Here is a 27,851-nt window from a genome sequence, read left to right as displayed (position 1 = left end):
AGATCAAGCTAGTTTTGACTGTATAAGGTTTGATAATCTATAAAATATACATTCAGTGTGATTTCCAAGAACCTGACATATAAAGTACCTTTACGTTTTACAGTTGGAAATAAATACAGATTTAGCACTTCTGATTTGTCCCAATGCCCATGTTTCCTTCAGTCATTAAAATAATTTCTACGGCATTTTTTAACCTAACACCAATAATATTATTGGTAATAATACCTAACCGATAATATTTTAGTCATTTTATCAGATAAATAAGTCAAAATTCTTGTCAGTGGTAAAAGTTTATGTACTACACGTGGTGGTTAAAGATCAAGCTTGACACATTTACTACTTAATATTACTGATAAAAATGAAAGCTACAGTGCAAAGATTTTTTTTTTTTTGTTAAAATAAAAAAAAGGAAATGTTGCTTGGGTAAAGCAGTAATAGTGATTAACAGACCTGTTTCGGGCGGCTCAGATTGGATTGGCCATTTTCAAGGTTTTCAGACACCCATTTCAGTTCAGCTTCATGCACAGGCTTATAAGGAGGGCCCTAAAGGGACTCCAGCACAAAAAGTAGGCACACTCTTAGTGGGCAGCTCTCGGAGACAAAGTGTGTGCCCATTTCCAGAGCTTGCTCGTCCACCTCAATGTCACTCACAGTTCTGTGAGGCTGACGGAAAACCTCCACAGTACTGTCCATAGTATTGTCTGCCTAGACTAGTACATATGACCCCCTTAAGGGTTCCTAGAAATGTTGCAGCTTTAGCTACACAGTTGTCTTTTTGAAAACAATGATTTGCGGATACTGAGGCCCTTTCATTTATCTTCCTTTTGTTTTCATTTTTTTTTCCATACACCCCAACTCTCTACTGAACTACTAAAGTGCCTTTTCATTGTGTCTCATCTTTGATTAGATCAAAGTATGCTAATAAGATGTTCAGGTTGCATGTTACCCTTTTTCATTCCAGCATAATGTAAAATCTCAGCTGAGGCAATATATTTTTATATTGTCCTTTATATACTATAAATGTGAGGTAAATCTGTACTATGGCATCACAGGTAACCAGTAGGTGTGAGGCACAAACCTAAAGAACAATTTAAAGGAGACAAGGGTGGGGATTACAATCATATCAAAATCTTCAGTTTTGTGAGAATAAACAGCATGAAAACAAATGATTCTGTTCAGTTTAAACTGTGGTAAACCATGACATGGAAAATAAACTAGAGTTGCCATTGCGTCTTCCAGTTATTTGCATTGTAAATACAGATGTAATGAAAACTGATACATCAGTTGTTTTCATAGCTCAGGGACATGAGCTACTTTACGTAATCATTCGATTTCATACATTACCATTGCATCCAGAGAAGACAAATGAAAATTGGGGAATCTGCAGAGAGCATAAAAGACACATACCCATTGCAATTTAGAAAGACAATACAAGCAAATCCGCTCTATTTGATGCTCAGAATTTTTTGCAAGTACCTTGATGGCTTCTTTAGATTTTCTGCTATACATTCCTGTCTCCACTGTTACCATTCTTGTAAATATTTTTTTAATCTTCTGTATGTGCTTTCAAGAGCAAGGGACAGAGCATCTGAAACAACCTCTTAATGTTTTACTGGGAACACTTGTTGGGTGCAACATCACTTTTCATGTCTGTATTTTTCTGTTCAGCATTGTTAATCGCTATTCAGGTTTTTTGGTTTATGTTGTTATAGAAGAAATACTCTTTTTAACTATGAAGACCAGTGCAACCTCATCCCTTTGGCTGAATGTCTTCTACTACTATCAGATTGTTCCTGCTCAGTACTCTGTCTTCATCTATTTGAAGAGAAACATCCGATTGTCCATATACTCTTTTATGATAGCAGAGAAAATTTTCTTCCTCTTTGGATTCTCTGAAAATATTGCATTTTGTGCATTTTTTGATCAGCTGTATAACAGCGAATTCTTCACAACACAATGGAATGAAACATCGGCAAAACTTGACAGACTGTATGATTGTATATTGGTAGACACGTGGTTAAGGTGTGGATACTTATTGCTCTGTCTTTGTGTGATGTTGACATCAAGCTGTGCGACTATTCTTTACCTGCGGAAACACGTGAAGAGCATAGAGGGAAGCAGCAGCTCCTTTTCATCTCCTCGCCTCCAGAGACAGATGAGAGTGACACTCACAGGCATCATTCAGACTTTCCTTTTCTTCCTTTGCTTAGTCTGGATGATAGTGAGAGAATTGTTTGAATTGTTGGGTAATCAAAATATTGATTTTTATAGCTATATTGGTTGCACTGTAGTCTGTTTATATTCTTTTGGAACAACCATTAACTTGTGTGTTGGCCAGACAATATTTCGTAATCGTGTTTTTAAAGTTTGGCAAAAGTGCCGTCAAACTGTTACTTTGTTATCTAACTGAAACAGTGATAGCGTCCACCTTTCTTATAGTTGACTATGTTAAATAACTGAACAGTCAAATCTCATAATGAGAAATATTAGTTAAATATATTCAGTATATTACATTATATTCAAGATATTTTCACTTGATGTCTTTTGTTGCAGTGTCCCTGTTATCTACTATAAATGAGCAAAGAATAATTAAAAATAGAAAAGTGCATGTATGAATGTTTATTCTCACAATTAATTTTCACTGACATATTTGTAATTCTGTTTCATTGTATGATTTCATAGAATTATGAACTGTTAAATAGGAAATATTGGGAAATTATAATATCAAGATTGTTTAGAACAATCAACTATCTATTATTTGGTTTGTATTTTGTAATTTTGTAAATAAAGGAATACATATCATATATTTTTAGAAATTCTGGAATTTCCTGGGATCCTGATCTCTTTTTCATGCTTGATTTCTTGGATGATTTGTCCACGAAACTTGTGCATGTGGACTGCCCTCTTCATTTCACATCAAAAATTTTCAGTAGGGTTTAAACCTTGCAACAACGTGTTATCTTGAGGGTGATGTCTAATAGTTTTGACAACTCCAAGAAAAAGGATATATAAGTGTAATATATAAGTTTACTTTAAAAAGAGCAGGGTTTTTCTGCTACTCTTCTTAAAACTTCAGGAAGCAATGAAGTACCGTATAGCCTATACCAGAATTGTAGGCTGTATTACATGTATGAACATTGTCAGGAATGTGGGGATGGTTTCATGTAATGTTAAGAATAATTTTATTTATATAGCAAGTTTAAATTATATAGCACATTTCTCAAGTTCAAAGCTGCTTTACAGAGTCCAATAAGAGTAAACCGATAAATTACAAACAAATAACCATCACACACAAACAGGACATAACAGAGAAAAGAGCAATTGGATAATGATATCTTGAGCTGTAAGAAAACACTCAGTTAAATTAACATCATAAACAGTAGTGAAGATAGTTTTTAGGATTTCACAATAAACCACATGATGTCATGGTCACTCAGCATTGTAACAAAGCTAGAAGTTTGAAAACTGAGCAAAAAAAAAAAAAAACCCAGATATAAAGTTAGAAGCCTTTCTGTACGTACTCCTTACTTCTTTCTCTCTCTCAACATTCAATCCCTCCTTTTCTCCATTCTCCCTTTACAACTACCTTTCTTAATGCTCCATACCTCTGTCTTTTCAAAGATTGTTTGCTAGCGATATTGTTTATGTTCTGCAAATCCATCCCTTATTCTTTTTACTCAATGAGGCACCAAAGCTATTGTGTCTGATTTTTAACTGGAAGATTTATACACTGCTTTACGTAGAGTTTTAACAAAGATATAAAAAAATATCCTCATGTCAAAATAGTAATACAAAGACAAGGTTTTCTCTTTTTTATTTACATGTTTATAATAAAAGAAATTCTCTATGTTTGATTAGATTGAAGTCCTAACTCATACAGGATGCCTCAATTTAGTGTATCAGAAAGAAGAAACCCCCTGACCTCTACTGAAATATTAATTATAGAAAAATAACAGAGTACAGAGTTGTTATTGGGGGTAATTAAGAGAAATCTGCCAGTGATGTCATATATTCCATACTCTGCCTATAATACAATGCTGGACAAATAGAGTGTACTGTGGGGAAAAAAACAGTTCCTCCAGATCAGTGCAAATCCTGTTAGGACATGACTAAACATAAAGGTCTACTTCGTCATTCTACAATATAATTTTTAACTTATGGGTGCGCCTGTAGTAACCAGCTTGTGATAGGCTCCTTTCTTAGCCATAAGCTCTTCATGTGTTCCTTTCTCAATGACAATGCCTTGAGACATCACTGCAATGACATCAGCAGTTTGAATGGTGGAGAGTCTGTGTGCAATCACAATGCAGGTGCGGCCACATCGAGCTTCATCCAGCGCTGCCTGAACTGTCTGCAGGAAGTGAAAGGGTTAATTGTTAACTGTGTTAGAGGGAGTTCAATAATCACTTGTCCTCTGGTGATATGTTTTATCTTCATTAAATAAGTAATGTATTATAGATAAAGCAAAAAATGTCCAAAGAAAAACCCAGTAAGCCAAACAGTTAGTTTGGATATGGTCTTGATACCTTCTCACTTTCTGTGTCTAGGGCAGAGGTAGCCTCATCCAGCAGCAGGATTTTTGGGTTTCTGATAATGGCACGAGCAATCGCAATACGCTGCTTCTGCCCTCTAGAAAGCTGAGAACCCTGTGCTCCAACCTGAGTCTCATATTTCTGTGAATCAACCACAGTGAAGACAAGAGGGTGTCATTTTGTTCATTAGGATGTCATTATTTTATCTACTGTTCAGCACAGATCCATTCAAACTGTCAGTCTAACATGCAGGTTTCAAAATTTCCACCTCAAAATTTCTCCTCACTGTTTAACTTTTAGGTCACGTCACTGCACATGTAGAAGAGCTTTTGTTGTTTATTTATTAACAAATGTTTAAATTATGGCCTAAATTATGATGTGCTTTTATGCATGTGATTAGAATAAAAATGATTTTTGTTGTACTCACATCAGGTAGATTCATCACAAAGTCATGCAGATAAGCCTTCTTGGAAGCCTCTATGACCTCCTCCATGGTGATGGACTGTGAGTTAGCTCCATACTGGATGTTTTCTGCTATTGTACAGTCAAAAAGCACAGGCTCCTGAGATACAATTCCAATCTGAGACCTCAGGAACGGTATATTAATTTCATGGGAAGGGTTTCCATCTATCAGCTGTCAGAGTAAGGAAATATGCATAATTGTCAATTAGGTAATCAGATATTTTGTTGCTAATCTCAACAACCTCAAAAAAAAAATGCTGAAATATTTCAAGCCAAGTCCTGGACTGCCAAAAAGGAATATCCTGTACAAAAGTAGAGCTAGGTGTATGCAAGTCTTGCTGAGCAGTAAGTTTGTGGGTTCTCACCACTTGGCCCTGGTCTGGGTCATAGAATCTTTCCAGGAGTTGAACGCTTGTGCTCTTGCCACAACCGCTACTGCCCACAAAGGCAAGAGTCTGGCCAGGGTTCACTTCCACCTCCAGTCCCCTCAGCACCTGGATGTTAGGCCGGCTTGGATAAGTAAACCTGCAGTTTTTGAACTCAATCCTACCTTTAAAGTTATCCTGCAACAGACAAGGAGAGGATATTAACTTATATATTACAAAATGGCGTGATGTGACTGGCAAGAAAAAGGTATGTGACTGGAAAGAAAAACGTGATGTGACTGGCAAGAAAAACGTGATGTGACTGGTGTGTTTTTTAGAGGTTGTGGCAGAAAACAAACATTTAGAGACCTTGGAATTATAAGGTTCTCTCTGATGTTTTGTTGTTGTTGTTGTTGTTGTTTTTGTTGTTTTTTTTTGAGCAAAAATGCATGCTACAGAATATATGTGGATATATATATATATATGTATGTATATACTGTATACTATATGGCCAAAGGTTTGTGGACAGCTGTCCATCACACCCATATGTGCTTGTTGAACAGCCCATTCCAGATTTATAAAGTATGTGGACATCTGACCATGACTCCCATATGTGGGCCTTCCCCAAACTTTCACCACAAAGTTGCACATTATTTTCAAGAATGCCTTTCTATGCTATAGCATTACAATTTCACTTCACTGGAACTAAGAGGCTCAAACCTGTTCCAGCATGACAATGCTCCTGTGCACAAAGCAAGGCCCATGAAGACATGGTTTGCCAAGGTTGGTTTGGAAGCACTCAAGTAGCCTGTACAGAGCCCTGACCTTAAAACCATCAAACACCGTTGGGGTGAATTGGAATGGTGATTGCACTCCAGGCCTCCTTTCCCGACATCAGTGCCTGAACTCACTAATGCCTTTGTGGCTGAATGGACCAATCCCCACAGCCACACTCTAAAATCTGGAAAGCCTTCCCAGAAGAGTGGAGGTTATTATAACAGCAAAGGGGGGGACCAACATTAATGCCATGCCTTTGGTATAGGCATATACACTACATATATCCAAAGGTATATACAGTATTTTATATTTAGTAATATAAATTTAAAAAAAAATCTCAATTAGTTATTAACCTATAAACACACAGAGTATATAAAGAAGACTCTGTATATCTATATAAAAATATACAACATCTCTTTATTTCTTACCCATCTTCTTCCCTCCATCTGACTAGTGCTGATTTTAGGGACTCTGTCAAGTAATTTGAAGAACTGGGCAGCAGCAATTTTGGCTTTGGCATAGTCTGGAGTAAAAGATGAAGCTCTTCCAAGAGCTGTGCCACTGATTACAAGGGCAGTGATTACTCTAGGAGATTAAACACATGGGCTTAATAAACATGATTGACAATACATATTTTATACCTTTGATTATATAAAGTACAATATTTCAGTGCACGTAACCTATACCAACTACCTAAGTTACAATAACAGTAACACTATGAACAGGTTATAGTGTACATTGTTAATATTTATTAGAACTCACCTGAAAACAACCACATAGTGCAGACCCTCAAAATTAACCAAATAGCCACCATATCTAAATGAGGCTGCATATGCCATGAAGATAACACACTGGGCAAAGGCAAAGCAGATGGCATAGACGTTAGCCTTCTTCTTGGCTGCTTTGTAAGGTGCATCCAGCTGCTGCTCATACAGAGCCACAAACTGTTTCTCTTTAGCTAGTCCTGCAACGGTCCTGATGTTGGCCATAGCTTCACTGGACACCTGTAGTATCAGATAGACCCACAGTCATTATATACTATTAGTCAAAAAATTTTAACACACCTGAAGCATTTTCTTCATTTTTACTATGTTACTATTCTAGAATAAAAATAAAGACATTAATACTATGAACAAGTCAAATGAGTTTGTGCAGTGACCAAGAAAACGGTGAAACAAATCAAAAATATTTTGTATTTTAGATTTTTAACAGTTATGGATGAAGCTGTTGAAGCTCTGCACACTCTTGTTAAGGCTAAATGCTAAGTAAGTGCTACACATTATTATTGGTACTTTACCTGTCCTGCCATCTCCATTGCTTTCTTATCCTCATTAGCGAAGCCAGTCAGCATTTTAGCTTGGAAGACACCAGAGAGGCCAATAAGAGGAAGGAAGCATGTCACCACCAAACTTAGCTTCCAGCTGAAGTAGTATGCAATAATAAATGAGGCTCCAACGTTTGTCAGAGAGTTCACAATCATGCCGATCTGAGAACCAGTAGCCTGAAACAGATAGGATATTGTAATTCATTCATTTTTTGCATTCTGTGTAACCTGCAATATGTTGTATTGGGTTGTATCCATTGTGGTGACATCCCTTCTTAATAAAAAATAATGCATGGCTACAACTCATTCATGTGTGGGAATGGGATCCTAATGTGTGGCCATGACTTAGTAAGGCATGAGAACGATCAATAAGTCTAGGAAATTATAAGTTGTGACCACACACTATTTTTATTAAAAAGGGATGTCACCAGTGGGGCTCTGTTGTGCTGCAAAAATGTTATTGAGTTATGCACAAAGCAGGTCCAGCTAACCTAGCCCAGGCTTTACAGGGTTTCTAGGCTTTCGCAGGCATACTAACCCCTTGCACCATGGATGCATCAGTAGCCAGTCTAGTAGTAAGAGCTCCAGGGCTGTTAGTAGGATCATCAAACCATCCGATTTCCTGTCTGAGCATAGCCTGGAAACCAATCTTCCTTAGCCTACGAGTCAGTAGCTCACCAGACTTAGCAAAAGAATACCCCTGCAAAATATACATACACTTTAGCTCAGAAAAGTAGATTTCATTTATAATGTAATAAAAATATTATATGATTCTCATATGACCAGACATAGTATCTTTTATATTTATTTTTTATTTATTTTTTTTAAAGCATAAAGGGTTCAATAAGTGTGTATACAATAAATAATATGTACATAAATAATAAAGACAGAAGAACCATACTTGCAGGAACTGTGAGAAGAAACTCATAACTCCCACAGAGACAAAGAGAACACAAATCCCATTAATTTGTTCTCTTTGTTCATCCAGGTCTCTTATACCAAATGTCTGCATAAAAATGAACGGTATTATTTACATGAACACAAAAGTTTACAACCTCAAAATGTTCTTTCCAAGCATTTAAATAGTCTCTCACCCCTATAATCTGGCTGAATAAGAGGGCGTACATGGGGTTGACAGATCCATTTATGGCTGCTGCTAAAGAGCCGAGCAACATATACGGCCATTCAGGCTGGTTGTACTTCAGAATTCGAGCCACTGATGCTGATTTAGTCCGCTTGTCCACAGCATCATCAATTTTCTATAATAATAATAATAATAATAATAATAACAATGTAGTGCAGAACTTCTTGCAAAATATACAACTCCTTGACAAATTTATTTCATTATAGTTTTCATTACATACCTTTTCTTCTCTCAGTGCCTTCATTTCAAGGCTGTTAGAATCAAGTTTAATTGCTCCAGATATAGCATCAATGAAGTGGTTTGACATTTGAGACTGTGATCTCATTCGCAAGGATTGCCTGCAGACATTTGGATTATTTTTTTTAAATTAAATACACAGAATTACTACTACAAGGAAGCTAAACAAATATTTTTGCCATTTAAAATTCTGAGAAAAGATTATGTTTGATTGTTTTGTACCTTAAACTTGACTCATAGCCTTCTCTGCTGAAACTTGTTATCTGCTCAATCCTATCATCCTCAAGATTGCTGGCTTCAGATGCTAAATGGAGTATCAAGAGAACCAACAGGACTTATACCACCACCACCACCACCAACAACAACAACAACAACAACATATAAAATATAATCACAGATTAGGAATCACATATATAATCTACTCACTTTTGTCTGTTTGGGGATTGGATGCTTCACTTTTTTGCTCCTGGAGTGTAACAAGAGTGAAATAGACTCCCTGTCTGTCTATTAATTCTTTGTGTGTGCCCCTCTCCACTGCACGGCCATGTTCAAAACCCACAATAACATCAGCATTACGGATTGTAGACAGACGATGAGCAATAGTGATGGTGGTTCTGCCTATGCGGGCCTGATGAACAAAAATGTGTCAATATCAAAACAACATTCCTTTGCAACAAAAGAACTGCCTAAACCACAGATACCACTGAAAACGTGTTGCTACCTTGTCCAGTGCCTCCTGCACTACAGCTTCACTCTCATTGTCCAGGGCTGAGGTGGCCATGTCCAGCAGAAGGATTTTGGGGTTTCTGACCAGTGCTCGAGCAATTGCAATCCTCTGCTTCTGCCCACCACTCATCTGACCTCCACCCTCTCCAACCAGTGTATCAAAAGTCTGCATCATGAAATCAGCAAGTCATGAAAAAAATGCTATGTATCCTATTTCCTTACGAACCAGAATTAAATCTATTTTATAACAAATAATAATTTACTACTGTAAAGCTGAAGAAGGTTTTAATTGTAGTTTCAACAATACACATTGAAAACTGTGACTGTTTACAATAAGTCTACAAAAAAATCAAAGACTGGCATTTCTGCGTTAGCTTACTAATGTAAGATAAAGCTATCAGAGAAATGCACGTGGAATAGTCTTAACTAGCCATTATCTCACTATCCATTAGTTCTTTTGCACACAAACTGCTATACTACTAACTTGGAAATTATCATGTGTGATTGTTTAGGTACCTGTGGCAGGTCCATGATAAAGTTATAAGCATTGGCCTCTTTAGAAGCCTGTATAATCTCCTCCATGCTGACACCTGGTCGGCCATAACGGATGTTCTCTGCAATAGTTGTGGCAAAGAGAACCGGTTCCTGCTCTACAATGCCTATCAGAGAACGCAGCCACTGGATATTCAAACTTCTAAGGTCATGGCCATCCAGGGTGACCTAAGTGTGATGACAGTTCAGCTCACAAACACCTAGCTTGTCTACATACTTATGGAAATAATCACTCATATAAATGTATCCATTAAACAGGTGTGAATTACCTTTCCTTGTTGAGGGTCATAAAATCTCTGAATGAGTTGGACTGCTGAACTTTTTCCAGATCCACTAGGTCCAACAAATGCTGTAGTCTCCCCAGCTTTAACCAGTAAGTGTAAATCATCTAAAATCTACAAAAATAGAAATGCAATGTAATATAAAGACTGTAATTTATATATCAACTGATCATTTTTAATAGCTGAGAAAGCGATATTTAAAAAAAAGGGCAAAAATTGAGGTGTCTGACCTTTACTTCAGGCCTGGAGGGATAGTTGAACTGAACACTATGGAATTCAATGTCACCTTTCACTCTCTCTAACTTGTGCCCTTCTTCAGAGAAACAATCAATTTTTGGGACCTGGGTGAGCAGAAAAGTTGGCAGTCTCATCATCCTATATAGCCATAAGATTGTATCTTATTCCTTTTGTGAACAGGAGTTAGCTGTTTGTGTCCCTGTGTCTTTTACCCTGTCAATGGTATCAAAGATGCTCTTGGCTGCAGCACGACCAGAAGCGAAGGCCTCTAGACATGGAGAGGCTTGACCCAGGTTCATGGCTCCCATAAGGACACCAAAGAACACCTGAAAATACAATATATGCAGACCTTTTGCCAAGTTTTTACGTAAAAAGTATTGAAGTTAATGAAGGTGGCACAGCAGCGCAGTGCCGCTAAACAGCTCTAGGTTTCCCAGTTTGATCCTGTTTGTGTGGTATTGCAGAGGCAGTGGTAGCTTAGTGGTTAAGACATTGGGCTACTGAATGGAAGGTCATGAGTCCAATCCCCAGCACCACCATGCTGCCACTGCTGGACCCTTGAGCAAGGCCTGGATAAGGGCATCTGCCAAATACCATAAATGTAAATGTATTTTGCATGTTCTCTCTGGGTCTGCAGGGGACTCCTTTGGGTTATCCGGTTTCCTCCCACCTCCGAAATACATGCAGTTTGCCCTATGCCCAGGCTCTGGATCCACTGCAACCCTGACCAGGATAAAGCCATTGCTTAAGATGAATGAATGAATTAATAGAATAAATAAATAAACAATCATATGTACAGCAAAAAAGCCAGTGTTTCACCCTACACGCATGCAAACAACAGTGGGTCAAGGTGGTTTGATATATGAAGGAATCGTTAATAAAATGTAAAACTCCTGTACTATGATTTGGCAATATAATACATTTTTGTGAATTGCTCATACCTGGATGAGGGTTCCAGGTGTGAGCTCCTTAGTATCAATGACAAGCTTGGATCCATACCAGAAGGCAAGAGCATAACAGAGGAAGATGATGCACCACAGATAACCCTGAAATACACCAATGATCGTTCCTTTCTTCACCCCCCAGGTCTGAGCCTCCTCAAGGTTTTTGTCATATCTGAAGATAACACAAACTACTCATACCACGTGATATGCTTATTGATATGCTTCATTGAGTGGTTTATTAGTGTAGGGATAATTGTAAACTAGCACAGGCTAGTCATTTGAACATTTGAAATTTGTCATTTGAAAGACAGTGAGATACTATACCTTTCTGTCTCCTTGTCCTCTCCTCCAAATGCTGCGACTGTTCTGATGGCAGAGAGGACTTCATCAGCTATAGCTCCTGCTTTAGCATAGGCCTGCAACTCACGACCTGTCAGCCTTGCAACTGCCTGCAAACACACAGTTTATGAATATTACAATGATAAGAAATGCATAATCAAAACTGTCCTGTGTTTAGACTGTGTTGAATGAATAATAACTGACCATGGCCATGAGTCCTGCTGCCAATCCAATCAGAGGGCTTACTGCAATCACCACCAGTGTTAGCTTCCATCCTCCAACAAAGCCCACCAGAAAACCAAAGATAAATGTAGAAATCCTCTCAGTAAAGATGGCCACTTGATCTGCTATAGCATTGTTGACTTTGTTAATATCACTGAAACAAAATACACAGAGAGAATAAGTGTAATTATACCTATGGCGGCAACAGGTACATATTACAATCTAGATGTTAAATGATTAAAAAGTTTTGGTGACTGGCTAGGCCTTAAGTTCATGAAGACATGACACCTCTCACCCATAAGGGCCTCATCATTTCTGATGTATGCTGGGAAATCTGGGCTGTGCAATCATTGTGACACCATGAAATAAACATGATGAGTGAATTGTGCCAAAACTATTGGATTGGTAAGCAGGCACTAGATGGTATCTATGTTCTCTCATCCCTATACGTGGTTCATAGATAGTTGTTCCATTTTTGTTTCTCTGTCCAGAATGCAAAGTTGTTTCTCAAAGTAGTTTCCCTTGTCCCTTTAGGTGCAGTTGGACACTTGAGGTCTAACCTGAAATATTTACCCTCTGGTTTCTCTAAGGTACAAATCTGTTCAATCAGTTGAATCTTGGTGCTGGATTTACAAAATCTCAACTCATGTAGCTATAAGCATGTGACACTTTTCCCAGATGTCTGCACTCCTTGCCTCTGGACTCAGAGCTGGTGAGCACATTTTAGCCTGGATTTGTTGTCCTCTAATCACTCCTATCTTGCATTCATATGAGTGGTGGGAGTCAAATAGCAAATACTGATCTGTGTGAGTTGGTGTCCTGTAAACTTTAGTGTCTAAAGTCATTCACTGGAATAAAATGTTTCATTTACAAAATTTAAACAAAAATCTATAATACTCAGATATTCTTGTGTTCAGCTCTCCAACAGAATTGCAGTCAAACCATCCGATTTCCATGCTCATGATCTTCCTGAAGTATGTTTTTCGGATTCTCTGTGTTTGCCTTGCAGCTGCAGTGACCCACAGAGCAATCTGAAATGGGCAGAAGATGCATACTGTTGACTTGAAGGTACCATGCTTAAAGGTATTTATCATAACAACAACTACAATATTATTATTATTATTATTATTATTATTATTATTATTATTATTATTATTATCCTCGTAATGTGGATATGTTTCCTTTTGTACCTGAAAATAACTAAGAATTAGCACACCCACTCCAATGCCGACATAATAATAAGCAAACATGGTCATCTGTGCCTCAATATCTACACTGAAAGAAATAAAAAGAAATATTTATAATTAGATTAATCTGTCATTCATTCATTTATTATTATTATTATTATTATTATTATTATTTACTCTTATTATTATATTATTATCAACTTGCTTGCTTGCGTGAGTCAAACAATACTGTAGCCCGGTATATACCACTTACCCACAATACACAGTGGTATTATCTCCCTGCTCCACTACAGTCCCATTAGTCCAGGTGACAGTGTTATTGATGCAGATTTTGTTGGGATCAGCTAGTTCCTGAATCTCCAGCTCATAGGCTACAAAGGTGTTAGTCATCTTGCTGTAGATTAGCAGCATGAGAGGGGAGGCGGCACCATGGACAAGCGCACACAATCCTCCAAATACCATCATCACAACATCTAGCCATGTAGCAAAGCGAAACAGTTGGAAAAAGCCAACTCTCAGGGCCTTCTCTTCTTTTTTGTCACCACCAGTTCTTGAAATGTGAAGATTACAACTATTAATACTTTTGCTAGCACTGCTCAGCTATACACTCTCAAACATCTGAACTCTTAAGTGTTCTTCAGCTGACTCTGGGGGAACATTTAATGGTCCTACAGAACCCTACAACAAATCTCTTCCTAATAGAAATGATTCCTAGTAGCTAAGAAACTTTAATTATCCAATGAACCCTTAAAGAATTTTTTTCTAAGAGTGTATATACTGGCATCATGTATAGGAAAAGCTTCATACTCACCTACTTTCAGTGGCTGCCATATATCAAGAAAAAGAGATTACATGCATTAATATTATATAATATTATATTAATATTATATAATAATATTGAAAGAGAAATATAGTTTTGGAAATGTGGAAGCGTTACCTTTATCATGACATTTTTCTGTATGTTCCTGATCGGTGCTCAGATTAGTGTTCTTCATGTTCAGTGATCAATATCCCTTATGCATATCAGTCTGATCAATATTCCTACTGATACAAAGACCAGCATCATACATACAGTTAAATCAACAGTTAAATCATTTTGTGTATCCATGCTAAATATGTAAAACTGTTCTTGTGTCAAAAGTGCTGGTCAGAGATAATGACACAAAACACCAAACACAAAATATACATTATACACAACCCCAAGGCCAAAGCTGTAAGAAAAGATATATAAGAAAAGAAATATAGCTTTGCTGAAAAAGATTTTAGAGACTACAGTATGTAGGTCTTAATTGTGTGCAGTACAATCCCATATTTTGCCAGTAGATGTCAGCATTCCATAAAAATGGATTTGGTACCACTGATCATTCTAATTGGTGTTAGTCAGCATTGCACTTTTTTTTAAAGACTTTTTGTTACAATGTCATAAAGTCTTAAAAAAAGACTTTATGAAAGTGAACAGTAAATGGTGGGAAGATTTTTAAATGATATACTTGCCTAGATTTCTTTGTGTTTGCCAAATATATTTTACCTTCTCTACCAGAAAATAAAATGTCCCATAGCCCCCTATAAAATTTACAGTAATCTCCAAATGACTTTAGTCTTGGAGACATTAATATTTGTTTGATTTTTTTTTCCCAATAAGGTCATAAATACGGAAAACACTTCTTTGTTGACCCCTAGAGAGTGAAAATTGATTAACAGCAGTAACCTCAGTCATATTTCAAGGAATCATATATTTTTATACATTTAAAAATATTGCAAGCAAACAATGTGGATTCACTTTGTTTCATAATAATTGGTCTATGTCTCATACTCTTATAGTAACTTTATGTATTAATATTACATAAATTACACATTGAAAAGTGCCTCATAGAAAATTGAATAAGTTAAAGCATTGTATAAGTTAAACCAACCTCTCTATGGTAATTAACATTACTAAGACGACAACAAATAAATTACCACTGACTTTCTATGGATCTCTGTTGTGTTAACATACACCACTCAAAAGCAAACAATACTGATTTATGTATACTGGTCGAATCAAGATACCAGGAGCAATACTATAATCTGTTATATGTAACAGTGTGATGAGATAGATGAGAAGAAAAATATTCACCTGTTTTTGTATTTCCTCTGAAGTCCTCAGCAGTGTCTGTACAGACTATGGTCACTATCAGTGACTACAACTCCTTAAGACTGATTTGTGCAATCAGTGTCCTATAGACACCTCCCTGACTATCTACCCCACTATTAGAGTGATAACAGATTACCTCTGTTAAGCTATAGATAAGACCAAAGAGTTAACTTAATGAAAGTTTAAATGGGGTGAAGTACAGACCGTATAAATATACTGTATATTACACTTACATTTACTAGGGATTTGCACTGGGATTATATACTGGGATATAGTTCTTTCCAGTTACTTCCCTCTGGTAGACGGTATAAAGTGCCTTTAGTGAAAAGGGCCAAGTATAAGAAGACCTTTATCCCAACTGCGATTGGTATTTTAAATAGGATCTTAAAATGAATTTTTTATGTATTATTATAGTTCTGGTGTATGTAATGTAAAGTGTTGTTGTGATGATTATTTGTATTGTTTGTGTGTTGAGCCTTTTGTCTAAAGACAATTTTCTACCCTATTTGGGATAGACAATAAAGCTTTTGAATTAAATTGAATTGAATTAATTTATCTTACCATGTCTTACTTGAGAAAGATTATATGCTTTATAGTGGCTTATATTTGTCTGTAAATGATTTTGGGAAAGAGAAGCTCATCCTTCCAAACTTACATACATATAGTATGTATATATGTGGTTTCTGTTCTACTACAAGTGTCAGTTACTGTAGTGGAGGTGTGATAACACAGAGTTATCACACCCTTTGAGGTTGTGGCGTCAGTGAAGATTTGAAGAACTGATAGTTTTAGATGGACTTTGACCTGATGTTCTTAGGAAAAGCATTAGTTTAGTTTGTGTAGCATAGCCTTAATATTGATTTTATCTCCAAAGGATGAAAAATAGGGTAATTTTTGCTTTATTTTGGTGTTTATTACACATACTAAGTATAGAGACCATGAATGGCTTTTCGACTTGTAAACTTCCGTTGGAGGACAACAATGGTCTTATTTGTGTTAATCACCAAAGATAAAACATCCTAATATGAGTTTAAACTGGCTGTATGATGTCATATGGCCATAAAAAGCTGCAAACATCAAATAGTACAGGGTGAGGCATCATGTGAACAAACTGCATACAAAAAGGACTTTTTGAATGTAACTTTAAAGATATTTAGAGTTAATTGGGGTAAATTAGATATGCTAACATTTATAAAACATGAAATTGTGGTATGGCTAAAGAATGAAATTTTATGACTAAAATTGTAATCATGTATTTTATGTTACCACGTAAATATTCCTATTCAGCAATGATCTAAACTAATGGCCTTTAGGTTACTGAACTCATTTTATGATGCCCCACTTTAATAACAATGTTTAAAAGGAGGGTCAAATTAATAGCTAATCCAGCATGACCACATTCTACTGGTATTTACAAATGTGTGATCTGTGCTGTAGGATTAGTCTACAGACAAAGTAATGAAACCAAATGCCACCAAAACAGAACAAGAACCAGGGCCATATCTACAGACTCAAAAGAATAATAATGCAATATTACACAGTGTTCTATTATTAATATTCTATATATTATATAAATGTACACATGGTGGATGATTATTCACATGGTGGACCTATAATGCTATCCACTGCAATGTTACACGAGATACATGATTATTTTTGCCCTGCTCTACATGGGGAGATCAGAAATGGTTTAAAACAATGAATTAAAGATTCAACTCTGTGAGAAAAATGTTTTACAGACTGACATGTTGACAAATACCTTGGGGTCAATGCTCGCGTGGTCAAAGAATATCTGCTCATTTGTCAGTTATTATCATTATCAGTTATTAATCTGCTCTGCACTTAAACTGATACAAGGACATCTTGATTTTCTCATCATAAATTGCGTCATACTGGCTTGGCCAACTGCTTAAAGCTTCCCGCAGTTCTTTGTATTAGAGAATAAAACTTTGTTTAGGTTATACACTATATGTAGAGAGAGATGGAGTTTGTATGTGAAAATTGCAGAGCAGTACACAAGTTTCTTGAAAAATAGGACAACCTCTGATTCAATATGATACAATATGTTTCACATTATACAACGTCTGTACATTGGCCTAAAGAAAGTTTCATATTATTTAAAAAAAATACTTCTATAAATCTATAGTGCGTAAGATATTTTTTGTTAAGACACATGACAGAATAATGTTAATCAGCATTATCCACATCAGTATCTTTTTCATCACCCGGGGTAAAAGTCACTCAAGATATTGTAACACGAGCCATATAGGTAAAATATATGTGTGCTTTCTAAAAGGAGAAATACAGTTGGGGTCATAAGTTTATACGCAAAATTTGCAAAATGTTAATAATTTTTTTTTTTAAATGAAGGCTCCAAAAAATTATATTTTGTTTTTTATTTAGTACTGCCCTGAGTAAGCTATTTCACATAACAGATGTTTACATGTAGTCCACAAGACACAATAATAACTGAATTTACACAAATAAACCAGCTCAAAACTGTACATACGCTTGATTCTTAATACTGTGTGTTGATACCTGCATGATCAGTGACTGTTTTTATGTTTTGTGATAGTTGTTCATGAGTCCCTTGTTAGTCCTGAGAAGTTAAACTGCCCACTGTTCTTAAGAAAAACCCTCCAGGTCCTGCACGTTCTTTGCTATTCCAACATCTTCTGCATATTTGACCCCTTTCCAACAGTGGCACTGTGATTTTGAGATCCATCTTCTCACACTGAGGACAACTGAGGGACTCATACACAACTATTACAAAAGTTGCAAACATTCACTGATACTCAGGAAAGCAGCACACGGCATTAAAAGCCAGGGGGATGTAAACTTTTGGACAGGATGATCGGTTTAAATTGTTATTATTTTGATTAAATATCTTATTTTTTCATTTAGTACTGCCCTTCAGAAGCTACATAAGATATTTACATGTTTCCCAGAAGATAAAAAATAATGAAAACCATTATTGGGATGGAAAGCAAATGCATAATAAAAGTTATGTGAAGAATTGATCTTTTTTTTTATTAGTTTTAAAGTTAGGTCACATTTTGTGGGCACTGTTGTGGGCGCCCCCTGTGGTCTTTTTAGTCCAATACACACGCACACTGCAAAGCTCCATGTGAAACTTTTACTGCCAGAGAGAGAGAGAGAAACCTGGTGGAAAGGCGCGTGAGAGGCAAGTTAATGCAACCTTGCTGAAAAAAATAATAATAGAAACTCTCATAGAATTTGTAATGGTTTGAATGGTTATAATGGCAATTGTAGAGCTTTTAATGCAAACTCTAATGGCCCCTGTAGGTCTCTACTGGTAATTTGTTGCCTTTTATTGGGGACATGTTATGTCCTTAATACGTCCTAGTACGTAATGGAAACCATTTGTTCATTTTTTTCTCAGAATACCTCTAGATGTCGCATCTGGCACATTTCAGAGTCTGAGGATGGGCAGGGTGGAGAGTAGAGAGAGGAAATCCTGCTCTTTTCAGTGACTCAGCGCTGAATACTTAACCCTAATGAACCTCTGCAAAAAGAACCGACTCTTTCGGCTCCTTGCCTGCCATCAGCAGCAGTTAACCCCACATTATTCACTGGAATCTTACTGGAATCTCCACCAGCCGACAAAACAGCATGATATTTAGCATTCTGCTTGTTATGAAATATATGCAAATAAATGTAAAACTAAAAAAAAAAAAATTCTTAAATTCAGCATAAGCATTAATAAAAGCATTAACATGTTGTTCTTCTGGGACTGCATTAAACTTTCACTAGAAGCAGAATTCAATGTCACATCTTTATTTATAAAAATGTATTATATATTTTATTATTATTTATGATTATAAAATCTGAATTTCACTTAAGCAAATGCTCAGATGTCCATAACCAGATTAACTATGTCACATCTTTATTTATAAACATTTATTATATATTTTATTATTATTTATTATAAAATCGGAATTTCACTTAAAATGAGTATCGCCACATTATTACAGTATGTTCGAGTCCAGAGTTGTATCGAGAGCTGTATCGAGTCTAGCGCGCCGTTATTTGTTGCATAGTGACGGGTTTGTTCAAGTAAGCCACATATGCGCACATTTTGCGCAATAATGCTGTATTTAGTACCGTATACCGGCATACGAGTTGAGTATTTGCGCTAAAACTGCGCAGATTTGGCTTACATGAGCTTTACCAGGAAATTAACGAGTGAACATTATTTATAAAAAGTAACCCGCCAGATTGGCTAGTGATTTGACAACTTTACCCCCCACAGCTGATTTTTCTGTGTTAATTTCAAACCCTGTATATATATTACATTACATTACACTCATGATGAATTCTAGGCACGCGAGCAGGCTCGTAGTTCACTTAAGAAAACCGACTCAAAGAATCGACTCATTCGCAAACAACTCTATAGAGCCGTCTGATGGATCAGGTCAGTCGCAAAAGAGCCCACAGGAAGGTGAAGAGAAGTGAGTGAACATTGCTGCAAATCGTAAACAGATCGTGGGGAAACAGCTCGTTTAAATAAGGACACGGTGGAACGGAGGCAAGTTCATCTGTAAAGCTCTCCCTGCAATTAAAGTAAGTCATTTCTATTTTCTACCAAATCATAGTACCACACCTCAGCCTTCACTGTCTGCTTCTAAAGCATAAGACTTCTACCTGGAAGCACATGGTCACCTGCTCAAGTCAGGTAATTGTTGACTGGTGTGTGCTTAACAAGGGGTACCCCAATATTACAAATATTATTAAAATGTACCATGTATTATATACAACACCACAGCTGCAAAAAGGCACATGAGGAAAGGAAAAACAAATGTTGAAATTTAAGCTCACACATCACACACAAAGTGCAGTGCAACTGTTGCTCAAAGTAAAAATAGCAACAGAATTGAGGATGTAGTTATTGCTTTCACATGTTTTGTGTGACCTTTATATCAGATCTCTTTTTCATGTTTAACAGAATGTATCCTGCACTTTTCTCTTCTTTTATCTTCCTCTTATCTCAGTTTAGATTTTTCTTTGCTTAAACTCAATTGTTTTTATCAATTTCTTTTGGTTTGTTTTGGCTGTTTTTTGTCCATCAGTCTTACCTCTTGACCATCAAGTGTTATTACCATTATAATTAGTAGCCACAGAAACTTAATGTAGAAGAAAAAATATCATTGGATACTAAGGATACTTCTACTGATGTAGGGTGGCAGACAGTAAGTGTCACAAACTCCCATCTACTGTGTTCTGGGTTCCTATCCAGGGTTCTCGGGATAGGCTCTGGATCTACCATGACCAATGATATTTATATATTCTATACTACAAACAAAACCACATAGCTTAACATTCTTATAAAAGGGACAAAAATAGTAAGCATGCAATATATGGACATTTTATACATAACAATGAAAATTTCTTTAATATATAGACAACTGAAAAAAGGTGAGGCCACCATCAGTTTGCTACTTACGTGAATACAGACACGCATGGTGACAACTTTTGTTTTGATTTCTGTTTTTGGTCCTGTCTACATGCCCATCTTGTTATTAGATTATTTTCCTGGTTGTGTTCGCCTGTTTCTTTTTCCACCTCAGTTAGTTTGAATATTTATTTTGTGTTACCCTGTTCGTGTCTAACTGAAAATGGCTTTGAATTTTTTCCTACGCCTTGCTTACATTTAGCCAGTTTGTTTGAATCTGAGGTCTGCCTTTTTGCCTGTATTTTTCGTATAACTAGAAGGTTTGGTGCAGAAAGGGGTAATGAATCTGAAGTATGCAAAGCAGTTGTGGAGTAAGAGAGACTGCCTGGAGCATTCAATTCAATTCCATTTTATTTATATAGCACTTTTAACAATGGATAGTAATCCAGATCTAAAATTTAAATAAAAATTTTATCAGAGAGAACTGCTTTGTGGTGGTTCAACCATAGAGAAAGTACTTAAGGTCTTTCGACAGTTCCCTGGCTCCTCACAACCTGATCCTTTGCTTCTTCACCCAAGACTGAATTTTGGCTAAGTCCTAGGGTTTTGGGCAAATAGCCAGCTTGCTCATGTTTTGAGCTCTGCCTGTTTGACTACTGCACCCATCTGCTATTATCAGTCTCATATTTCCACAACTATAATTAAAAAAGTGAAAACATGTTTTTTTTTTTCTAAAATTACTTTCTTTTACTCCTCTACACAGATGTTTCTATATATCTTAGGGCTGATGGCCTTATTCTATGTCTACCAGTGGTTTAGAGAGCTGAAGCAAGTGCCAAACAAATCAGAGAAATATGTCTATATTACGGGGTGTGACACAGGCTTTGGAAACCTTCTGGCCAAACATCTGGACAAAGATGGTTTCTGTGTTATTGCTGGCTGCTACACAGAGAAAGGAGAAGTTGAGCTGAAGAAGGCCTGCTCAGCCAGACTCTCTACTGTTCAATTAAATGTTACTGATAATGATAGCATCAAGAAGGCTGCAGGCATCATTAAAACCCTGGTGGGAGACAAAGGTAAGGGATTACATCTGTTTTATTTCCCTACTACAGTAAACTATGACTATTTTACAATTTAAACTACCGGGTATAAACCAAATTTTTTCTTATGCTGGGCTCAATCTAGTGCCTGCATCTTCTGACTAATGAGATTGAGCTGTCATACATATCTAAAACTAGACAAGTCAACTGCCAAATCTTGAAATGGCTTGCATTAGTCTTGTTTAATCAGATATTGTCTTTTTGATTAGGAACAATTTAACATATTCATTTGTACAGACATTATTATCATTCACTCAGCAAATACAACAGTGTGCTTCTTGTGTGTGTGTCTGTGTGTGTGTGTGTGTGTTTGTGTATGTGCATGTGACATTTAGGTCTCTGGGCTGTTGTAAACAATGCAGGAATATCTCAGCCATCAGGGCCCATTGACTGGATGGTTATTGATGACTTTAAAAACATGATCAATGTGAACCTATTAGGGGTCATTGCTGTGGCTATGAGTGTGTTACCCTTCATTAAGAAAGCTAAGGGCCGTGTTGTCAATATCTCCAGTGTGCTTGGAAGAATAACTTTATCTTCAGGACCATACTGTGTCTCAAAATATGGAGTGGAGGCTTTCAATGACTGCCTGAGGTGAGTCATCATCTGTCATGTCAACGCACTTATAAAATTAATGCATCACACTGACACTAAACCAGTACAGAATCATGCTAAGTCTGTGGTTATTTGATTGTCTGGGTGGCTCATTTAGATTGTCAACATTACCTGCATGAACACCTTCAAAGTTGTCAGGTTTTTCTTGTTCTTGAGGCAGGAAACTTCAGTCAAGTTTTAACAACCCTCCATAAAAAGAAGCACTTGCCCTTAAGGTTGAAAAATATAGACATAGAAATGACATGGCTATAGAAAATACAGACAGATGAAGACAATCATGCTTTATGGTTGAGATATACTCCCAGGTGTAAAATGATGCATCATAAAAACAATCAGAACAACACTAGTCATAGCCAATAATGGGCTCATGTATAAGGCATAAGCACTTTCTACCAAGAGTCAACTGCACTGAGTAGTATGATGCAGTGGCTGGCTTCACGTTTCTCAGAGGAAGTGCATGCCACCCTCCCTGTTAGCTGTCATGTGATAGCTTGAAGATAGACAAATTACCAGAATTGGGAGACGTTTTGAGAATATATTGATGCTGATTGTCATGAATAGTCCTAGTCTTAATCATTTGCAATTTCTGAAAATTTATTTCACTTTAGGAATTGAGGTAATTTGGTACCTACAGCAACAGAAATCATGATCTGAGAATCTGAAGAGTGAAAAGTGCTGTTGGATATTGTGATTCATACGAATATCCCATGGTGTCATACCTTTATGTAATGTTGACCTCAAATAGCATTCCAATGTTTTATGTGAATTTACATGAATTTTGGGTTAAATATTTTTGTTACAACAAATTGTCAAATGGTGATGCTGAATGATTTAATTCAGCTCATTTCTTGGATATATCACAAGAAAATAACACTTGCATGCAATGCTTAAGTCTATAGTTAATGCTTAACATCTCTGAATACAAATGATCTATTGTAAATTGTAATGTTATCATTTTAACTGCTGTCCAAACCAATAATTCAGATAACTTATGTTGTCCGCTTTTAACAGGTTGAACATGATACCATTTGGAGTTAAGGTAGTGTGCATTGAACCAGGATTCTTCAAAACAAGCATGTCAAACACTAGTGTTTTACAGGACAGCTTTCAGAAATTATGGGACAGACTGCCACAAGATGTCAGGGATGACTATGGAAGTGACTACATTGATCAAGGTTAGCTGAACACACACTGTAATAGAGAAATCATTAATATCTTGCGTTCAAATAGACTGAGCGATTACAGACTACTAATGAATATTTTTAACTCTTTATGACTTGGTACCTATAATGAGCAACATAATCTAAAGGAAAAGTGAAGTGTATTCTTGTTTTACTAAAATATAAGCTGGAGTGTGACTGTCATATAAAAGCCTTTTACTACAACCTGTTTATCTGTATTTTTAATATCTTTTTCTTGTTAAAGCAAACCATATATTTAATCAGACAGATTTGGCTGCACCTGAAAAAAATATGGACGACACAATGTAGGAAAAATTGAAAATTGAAACTGACATACTTACTCTATATGCAAAGTATACTTATAATCATTTGGGGGGAAAAAAAACATACAGTGAACTGCAGTATAATAGGAACCTATTAACAATTTACCAAATGCTTAAGAGAAATAATACAATAAGTCTCATACAGCATGTCTCACCTATTTTAGTGAAAGTAAAGCTGTCGGAGGAGATGGAGAAGAAGGTGGATGGAGATCTGATGAAAGCGGTGAGCTGTATGGCACATGCTGTCTCTGCTGTCCATCCTCGCACCCGCTACTCTGCCGGCTGGGACGCAAAATTCTTCTGGCTGCCTCTGTCCTACATGCCATCCTTTATCTCTGATGCCATACTATTAAAACACAGTATCAAACCTAAGGCTTTCATTTAATATGCCACATAAGTCTTGTACAGAGATTGTATTCCTTTTCTAATGTCACAAGACGTTAATCACTAAAATCTACAAAATAATCAAATGTAATATTACATGTCAGTAATTCTAATACTTATTAGTAATAAATAATTAGGATAGTTTGGTTCGAGAGTGAGACGGCGCCTGAGGGGCAGAGCAGCAAGAACATAAACTGACTGGATGAAAAAATTTGTAAAAATTATTCTTTCCTGTTAACGGGTTGTTGGTAATTATTGATTGTATCTACTAACTTACAGTATACATACAGTAATGAGACCATGTAATCAATTATTTTATACAAATACCATTGTCATATGACTCGGAATGACATGTAAACATGACTGTTTATAGAATCACAGTTGCACATGTAACTAGCATTTTTCACCCCTTCAAAATGTTCCATTGACTAGTGAGAGCACCTGTGGCCTCGGTGGCAGGAGATTGATTGAGGAATTGCTGCAATGTGGGCAGAATCAGTATTAGAGGTGGGAATAGAGTAGCCTGTGAGGCCAGTTATGGGCAATTGTCATCTGCTCTAGAGGACTGTCCAGCTCCATCAGATTGAACCACATTGATGTGTTCTACTCTCACACTGGGGCTCCACATGCCTACTGTGCCTCTTGGGCATCACTCTGCTCCTAGAACTTGAAGTAGGCATCCATGGGGACTATCTCTCTCCAAAGTGACACCTTTTCATGAGACAAGCCTTGTTCTCCAGTGAGTTACAGCTGAAGACCCACCTGCTGAGATGTGGACATGTCTCTGTCTCTGGCGTTTAGTGTTTGGTTGCACCCTTAGTTATTTGTGGCAGCAGTTAACAGTTCTAGCACAGAATATATCAACCTGGTCAAATGTGATTGGTGAATGCTATAATTGTCTGTCACACATTAGGTTGACATTGAGCATTCTCAAGTATTCAAGCTTCCTGCCGATGTGGCAGGTGTCACAGAGGGCTGTAATATGCCTGAGGACAGTGGTCTTGTCTCCGATTGTCTACTCCTTGATGGGAGCCAGTCATCTAAATACTGCGTATCTGGCCATCAGAGGCAACAGGGCTGCCTGTATGCATCTTGAAAATACTGTGGTGCTAGAAATTGCCTGAAGGGTAGGACATGAATGAATCAGAATGCCTGTTCTTGTCAAGCAAACCTAAAAAAGCATTTCTATTCTATATAAATATGCATTGCCCAGGTCCACTGACATGAAACTGAGGTGATGTTTTGTGGCTACCCAGCATGAATAACATGATAGCTTTAATATACAGAACAAGAAGGATTTTAGGAGCTAGTTCCCTCTCATATCTAGAATACAAGAGGCAACAAACTTCTTAGAACAAGGCACTGAGTCCCAGTGTGTGGGAGTGCTGTTTACAAATGGGGTGGGGCACTCTAGTGCCTGTTAGGGACCTGAGAGCATGACTCTTGCAATGAACAATGAGCCGAGGGGGAAAATCGCAAATATGTATGAGAAATGATATCAAGATACTAAAGGATGATTTTAAGTGTCATTGAGCAAGAAGGTAATGGCCTAAAACAATAAGAATATGTATCCCAAATTCCCACATATATAGAATATGATATAAATATTTCCTTAACATGTTGATAGTAATTAGCTTGAGGATTTCAAAAATGTACAACGTGTTGGGGTATTTTGTTTTATTAACGGCAAGAAAGAGGTTGAATTTCAAAAAAAAGATTCTAAATTTATCTGAATTCAGAAATTCTGAATGATTTCTTATGGTCGCAGACTTGTATTTGACATTTCCCCTAGACTACAGCATGTTTCATACAGAATGATCCTGCTTTAGCACTTAATGGGTATTCTGATTCTGTGGCTGATTTTTCTCAAGCTCAGCAACAGGTCTTGATCACTAGCGTGGTTGCAGCAAAGAAGATTATTCTTAATTGGAAATGAATTTAAAATCAGCACTGTTTTGTTTTAAAAGATGTTTGTCTAGGCTGACATGTAGTGCAGATAGAAAGACTGAGACGTTTTGTAATGAAGGCACAGTGGCATTTCTGCTCATTTTTTTTGGGCGGGGGGTGGGGAGTGTGGTTATTCTTCTTGTGTTTGTGTTTATAAAATATCAAAAAAAGGCATTTCAGATATTTCTATAAGTCTGATGGTTTGATTTCAGTTTGTATCCATACACCTTTCCTGGAGCATTCCCTCTGAATGTAGATTTTTAAGACAAATATTTGATTGCAGTAGCCTATTCTGGATGAGTTATATGTACAGGAATTGTATGGAAGATTGAATAAATTTTAGGGAAGCTGGAAAACTGTGACAAAGAATTTTTTGTTTTGTTTTTTTAGAATAAAAAAAAAATTAGAACAAAAGCTGTATTGAGAAAGAAGTAATTGCAGAAATAGTAGGCATAATGCTGATAACTATTATGGCATTATAAAATTGAAGTGAAATTATATTTGCAATTAGCAATACAAATATAGAGGAAATATATAAACATTTTTATGTGGTATTATCAGTTCCTGACATGTGACCTGGTAAGAGAGCAGGGGATAATGGGAATATATATTCTAGGTTCTAGTATTATATGGGTTTTATTTTTACAGATATTTTGGGGATATTTGATATGAATACATATGACATACATATGAATACATGATATATGAAAATTGCAATGATCTATATTAAAATCTTTAACTAGCTAGCTGTCACAGTGATGTGTTAGTTGTCAGGAGGTTGGGGGTTCAAGCCCCAACACCACCAAGCTGTCACTGTTGGGCCCTCGAGGAAGGCCCTTAACCCTATCCATTCCAGGGGTGCCATATTGCTGACCCTGGAGAGAGCGCTAGTCATTCACTCCCTCCACCCACAATCCCTGCCGGACCTGAGACTCGAACCTACAACCTTCAGGTTCACCTTCGGGTTGCAAGTCCGACTCTCTATCCATTAGGGAAGCACTGCAAGACCATTCTAAAGTCATGAAATAATTATCTGTGTCCTTCCTGAATGACTACTATCTTGTGACGCTTATACCAATCATAATATAGTCTTTGAGATGCTAGTCTTAGGCACATAAAGATCAAACTCCCTACACTGATGAATGCCCTGCAGCTTACATATCAGTTAACTGATGGCTCCATATGCTTCCTCTTGGCAAAACTTCAGTTAAGCGTTCAACACAATTCCCACAGGTGGTTTACTCATCTTTGCAAAAATTTGTTGATGATCCTGCTGATCCTGTTTTTTAGTGTTAACTCCCTTGTCCTATTTTTATTTTATTATGCTGCATGTCAGTTGTTTTCTGGAACTAGTTAAACATGTATAGGCATGTATGTGGATAAGTGTATATGGATGGAATGACAATAAAAATCCACTTTACTGCA

General features: G+C 36.7%; 3 protein-coding genes across 4 annotated transcripts; 2 read left to right on the top strand and 1 right to left on the bottom strand.

The window, feature by feature from the left end:
• The first annotated feature begins 1,480 nt into the window (after positions 1–1,480).
• Positions 1,481–2,410, top strand: LOC128318305 (taste receptor type 2 member 114-like). The gene has a single exon (XM_053233855.1). It carries the CDS (start codon positions 1,481–1,483, stop codon positions 2,408–2,410), a length of 930 nt encoding a protein of 309 aa, XP_053089830.1.
• A 748-nt stretch (positions 2,411–3,158) lies between these two features.
• On the bottom strand, positions 3,159–15,574 carry abcb11a (ATP-binding cassette, sub-family B (MDR/TAP), member 11a). 2 transcript variants are annotated; one of them, XM_034304691.2, is made up of 27 exons: positions 15,446–15,574; positions 14,267–14,370; positions 14,141–14,153; positions 13,583–13,879; positions 13,333–13,417; positions 13,040–13,173; positions 12,125–12,296; positions 11,906–12,030; positions 11,579–11,753; positions 10,850–10,963; positions 10,631–10,741; positions 10,389–10,514; positions 10,084–10,287; positions 9,563–9,733; positions 9,268–9,469; positions 9,064–9,145; positions 8,825–8,942; positions 8,555–8,719; positions 8,362–8,466; positions 7,999–8,160; positions 7,434–7,637; positions 6,899–7,140; positions 6,565–6,721; positions 5,360–5,557; positions 4,960–5,166; positions 4,527–4,673; positions 3,159–4,351 (listed from the first exon to the last, which is right to left on the bottom strand). In XM_034304691.2, the coding sequence occupies exons 2-27, from the start codon at positions 14,322–14,324 to the stop codon at positions 4,151–4,153; spliced, it is 3,975 nt and encodes a 1,324-aa protein (XP_034160582.2). In that variant the 5' UTR covers positions 14,325–14,370; positions 15,446–15,574; the 3' UTR covers positions 3,159–4,150. The 2 variants fall into 2 exon arrangements, with proteins under 2 accessions (XP_034160582.2, XP_026768338.3); XM_026912537.3 differs by having other exon boundaries at positions 14,267–14,373; positions 15,446–15,542.
• A 4,118-nt stretch (positions 15,575–19,692) lies between these two features.
• On the top strand, positions 19,693–27,851 carry dhrs9 (dehydrogenase/reductase (SDR family) member 9). Its single transcript, XM_026912539.3, has 5 exons — positions 19,693–20,047; positions 21,640–21,952; positions 22,312–22,570; positions 23,603–23,766; positions 24,260–27,851. Exons 2-5 carry the CDS (start codon positions 21,640–21,642, stop codon positions 24,478–24,480), a joined length of 957 nt encoding a protein of 318 aa, XP_026768340.1. The 5' UTR covers positions 19,693–20,047; the 3' UTR covers positions 24,481–27,851.

This window comes from Pangasianodon hypophthalmus, chromosome 5 (assembly GCF_027358585.1).
Source record: "Pangasianodon hypophthalmus isolate fPanHyp1 chromosome 5, fPanHyp1.pri, whole genome shotgun sequence".
Lineage (NCBI taxonomy): Eukaryota > Metazoa > Chordata > Actinopteri > Siluriformes > Pangasiidae > Pangasianodon > Pangasianodon hypophthalmus.
Note: the sequence above shows the minus strand (reverse complement) of the source record. Positions and strands in the feature narration are given on the sequence as shown.

Bases quoted from the DNA above. Each gene is read 5' to 3' on its own strand.
- abcb11a (XM_034304691.2), bottom strand. From the start codon at position 14,324: ATGAAGAACACTAATCTGAGCACCGATCAGGAACATACAGAAAAATGT. The intron at 5,167-5,359 runs GTGAGAACCCAC...TTACTCTGACAG, and splicing joins ACCCAGACCAGGGCCAAGTG to CTGATAGATGGAAACCCTTC. The intron at 4,674-4,959 runs GTGAGTACAACA...GTTGATTCACAG, and splicing joins TTGTGATGAATCTACCTGAT to AAATATGAGACTCAGGTTGG.
- dhrs9 (XM_026912539.3), top strand. From the start codon at position 21,640: ATGTTTCTATATATCTTAGGGCTGATGGCCTTATTCTATGTCTACCAG. The intron at 21,953-22,311 runs GTAAGGGATTAC...TGTGACATTTAG, and splicing joins AACCCTGGTGGGAGACAAAG to GTCTCTGGGCTGTTGTAAAC. The intron at 23,767-24,259 runs GTTAGCTGAACA...CACCTATTTTAG, and splicing joins AAGTGACTACATTGATCAAG to TGAAAGTAAAGCTGTCGGAG.
- LOC128318305 (XM_053233855.1), top strand. From the start codon at position 1,481: ATGGCTTCTTTAGATTTTCTGCTATACATTCCTGTCTCCACTGTTACC.